The sequence below is a fragment of the Ascaphus truei genome, chromosome 6, assembly GCF_040206685.1.
Source record: "Ascaphus truei isolate aAscTru1 chromosome 6, aAscTru1.hap1, whole genome shotgun sequence".
Lineage (NCBI taxonomy): Eukaryota > Metazoa > Chordata > Amphibia > Anura > Ascaphidae > Ascaphus > Ascaphus truei.
Genome location: NC_134488.1, coordinates 63,703,315 through 63,707,371, shown reverse-complemented (window position 1 = coordinate 63,707,371; position 4,057 = coordinate 63,703,315). Strand labels below are relative to the sequence as shown.

Here is a 4,057-nt window from a genome sequence, read left to right as displayed (position 1 = left end):
ATCCAAGCGCCATGGGAGACTGGGAATTTCTTGAAAAGCTGTTGGACCAAGTGCAGGAGTATTCTACAGCGATCGGCAAGATCTGGCTCATGGTACTGTTTATCTTCCGCATTTTGATCCTGGGCCTGGCTGGGGAGTCGGTTTGGGGAGACGAGCAGTCAGACTTCACCTGCAATACCGAGCAGCCAGGCTGCACCAATGTCTGCTACGACAAGGCGTTCCCCATCTCCCACATCCGCTACTGGGTGCTGCAGTTCCTCTTTGTCAGCACCCCCACCCTGGTCTACCTGGGCCATGTGGTCTACCTGTCCAGGAGCGAGGAGAAGCTGAGGCAGAAAGAGAATGAACTTAGTGCTCTGGAGGACAAAGATCAGCAGGTGGAGCATGCCATAGCCAACCTAAAGAAGAAACGCCTGAAAGTCTGCATCCAAGAAGACGGGAGGGTCAAAATCCAGGGAGCCCTGATGTGCACCTACACCACCAGCGTTATCTTCAAGAGCATATTTGAAGCTGGGTTCCTGCTGGGTCAGTGGTACCTCTATGGCTTTTTGATGCATCCAATCTATGTGTGTGAGAGGGATCCGTGTCCCCATAAGGTGGACTGTTTCGTGTCCCGACCCATGGAGAAAACCATCTTCATCCTCTTCATGCTGGTAGTGTCTCTCATCTCTTTGCTGCTCAACCTGATGGAGCTGGTGCACCTTGTCTTCAAGAGTATGCTCCAAACCATGAAAAAGCACTCCCCCTACACCTCCACCCCCAGACACCCCAAAGAGGATGAAAAGTGCACAGAGAAATCCTCTGAAACTGCCACTGCTCCATTCCAGGACAAGTCTTATCTCTACCTTCCCATGAGTGAGAGCATCCCATACCCACCATACAAGATGCCAAATGAGCAGAATTGGGCCAACTTCAAGACAGAGAAACAGTTGTCCATGAATGGTGGGAACCAACCACCGCTGGGACATTACAACCACAGTGCCTTCCTCCCTGTGTCTCCTGAATGCCACCCTGCAGCTGAAAAGCCTGCTAGCAGAGCCAGTAGCTCTGTATCCAAGAAGCAGTACGTTTGAAGCAGTGATCCTCACTACTTGTTTTATTTTCTCATACCTGTTATAAAGCAATGCTGTGTAGACAGGCGTGCCAGCAGCATTGTCCCCAATTTGTAGAAGGCTTCCCAGCTCAGACTGACTGGAGCTGCAAAATGTCCTGAATACAAAGACAGTTCTCTTTTCTATGAGTTTACTAACAGGCTGTTGTGGACTTGAGATCCCTGAGCAGGAAACACAGCAGGAAAGACTGGTCATCAGGGCCAGGACTACTTTATAAAAGGGTTACAGAGTACAGAGTGCAAGTGTATTAGTAACCTACCACCCCCACCTGGGTGGCTTTTGCAGTAGATGACACGAATAATCACTTATGCTCCCACTGCCCTTGTTATTAGGTTGTTACCCTACATGCAGATCCCTCCGGCAGTGAGGTGGCTTAATGATAATTCTAGATGACTTCTCTCTTTCTGTCCACTCACACCTGTTGATCTACTATACTGTATATGCACTGTTCACTTTGTTGCCTTCTCATATGAGAGAAGATATTCTGGTAGTTCTTACTGGCTGATTGAATAGGTGGGGGTACGGGACTGAGAAAAGCTCTACAACCATACAAAGAAAATAAATAGCCTAATTAACCTAAAATCAAATATAACGGGCGGTGCCCCCTGGAGCAAAACAGAATAGGTAGAAAGGTGCAAAACCCAAAAGACGGAGAATTGCTGAAACTCCAAACACAGGGCACTCAAATAGTTATGACAGGTACACAAGAATAATAATTTATTGTTCAAAAACAGATAACAAAGATGGACAAAAAAAGCAAAACCAATTAAAAAACAATACACAACTACTCTAGATCACAAAAAAAAATGTATAGGCCAATTGGCTGTAGCAAGCAGTGAGTATTTTGAGTGCCCTGTGTTTGGCGTTTCAGCAATTCTCCGTCTTTTTGGTTTTGCACCTTCTTCCTTTTTACCAGTTCTTACTGGCGACCTGCAGATTACACATTAGTAGCCACACTGATCTCTGGTGGAGCAAAAAAAAGACAAGATACAAGTCACTGACAAACTGTGAGTTCTGGGGGCACTACGCTAGTTGTAAAGTCATTTAGGTGTTGGGTTACCAAAGATCTACTTTAACCCTTTGGGATAACCCAACTCTTCAGTGTTAAAGTAGCAATGCCCATCACTTGGACACTGAGACATTGATAAAGGTTGAACTTGGACAGACATCTATTTATATTGAAACATAATCTACAGTGTTAGGCTGAGTCCATAGAGGGGTGAGCAGTTCGGAGCCGCGCTGACGCTGAAGCTCGCCTGCATGGGCATGAAATCGCGCAGCCAGCGTGTGCGATCGGGAGGCGGGGGAGGCAGAGGGAGGCGGGGCAGTGACGTCGCTGGGCCAATCACCAGCGACGCACCGACGTCAACGTCACGGCACCGACGTCACGGCGCCGTGACGTTGACGCTGCTTCGCGTTGATTGGATGTTTTCAGCCGACAGCGCGCTGAAAAACAGCTTGGCTGTCGGCTTAAAAATCCAACGCCTCAGCACGCCTGCGGACGCTCGCGTGAGCCCCCTCTCAAGACATCCTCATGGAGGATGCAGGGGCTCAGCGCGGAGCATCAGCACGGCTCAGCACGGACGTGCCTTCTATGGACTCAGCCTTACTTTGTCAACCTCCAAGTCAAAGAGTTTTAGGGGAGGTTGGACCCAAATTTTAAAATGTAATGCAAAAGTGCTGATTTTTATCAGCGAGTGCTTTGAAGTCTGAGACACGAATACTAAAAATCAGTGACGCTGTGCGCACATCAGCGAGATTCCCAAATATTCAGTCACAGTTGACACGTCTGGATTTTTTGGGTCTCATGTGGGATGCAAGTTTTCATACCACATTTAACCCTAATCCGTTGCAGGACCCTCTGGCAAATAAAGGGTTAAAATAATAGCTGCATCTGAATTTACGATTGCATTTTCGTTTTTCTGTCCAGATAACGCTGACATTTTAAATGTGAAATGCAGCAGTAATCAGATATTTCAATTCAGTTTCCAACCAGTTTAATAGAAATGTTAATGCACATTAATATCAGTATTGCCACCCTGAGTCTGTGCTGTCATGAGACTCTGTTATCCAAAGAGAAGGCTATTACCAACCATAATGCACTAGGATTATCGTGAGAACTTGACTGTAATCTCATGTTGGACTGGAGCCACATTGGCAAATACTGATGGATAAAGTGGTGGGGAACCTCAGAAAACTGATCAAATAAATAGTGGTTCTGTGTGAGAAAATAAATCAAGAAGCAGTAATTCAGAAGTACTGTATAATCCATTAACAGGTGCTGTATAAATAAAGGTCCCATACTGGTATATGCAGTTTCTGTCCCTGAGAGCGTACAATCTAATACTGATAGGACCTGTGACCAGGCAGAGGATCTGGAGTAGACACAGACTCACACAATGTGTCTTTTAACCATGAAAATGTGTTAGTGTCATGTTGTTGTAAGAAAGTCATTGATGACCTTAACCCGCTTAGGGCCTGAGACACGTTGCAAAAGTCATATGCCATAAAGAAAAGCAATGCGTTGCAGGACACCCTCAGTGCAGAAGAGGTTAATGCCGTTTTCTGCTGGTGACGAAAATGTAAATGAAGGAGAAGATGTTACATGTGTCTGACGTGAAATAAAAGTGTCTGTTTGTGCCAGGACATGTCTGCAATACTTGATATTGGAGAATAAAATGCTCTAAAAGAGCTGACAAAATGAACAGCAATGTGTGTCATATGTCTATACACACACATGAACTGTGCTATTGGCCTCCCTCACCCCCACCCTCCCTATAACAACCACCCTCTCCTTCTTCCTCGCTGTCCTGTGATGCCCCTCTCCTCCGCTGCCTGCTATCCGCCATCAACAATTTCTGTAAGCAAGTCAGCCACTGGGTATTGTGCCTGGTAGGCTGTATATCTGGCACGTGACATCATACTGGTGACATCATAATGAGTTG

The 4,057-nt window shown here is 46.3% G+C and overlaps 1 protein-coding gene across 1 annotated transcript; it reads left to right on the top strand.

The window, feature by feature from the left end:
- LOC142497165 (gap junction alpha-4 protein-like) lies at window positions 1-3,817 on the top strand. Its single transcript, XM_075604604.1, has one exon. It carries the CDS (start codon window positions 12-14, stop codon window positions 1,071-1,073), a length of 1,062 nt encoding a protein of 353 aa, XP_075460719.1. The 5' UTR covers window positions 1-11; the 3' UTR covers window positions 1,074-3,817.
- The last annotated feature ends 240 nt before the right edge of the window (window positions 3,818-4,057 follow it).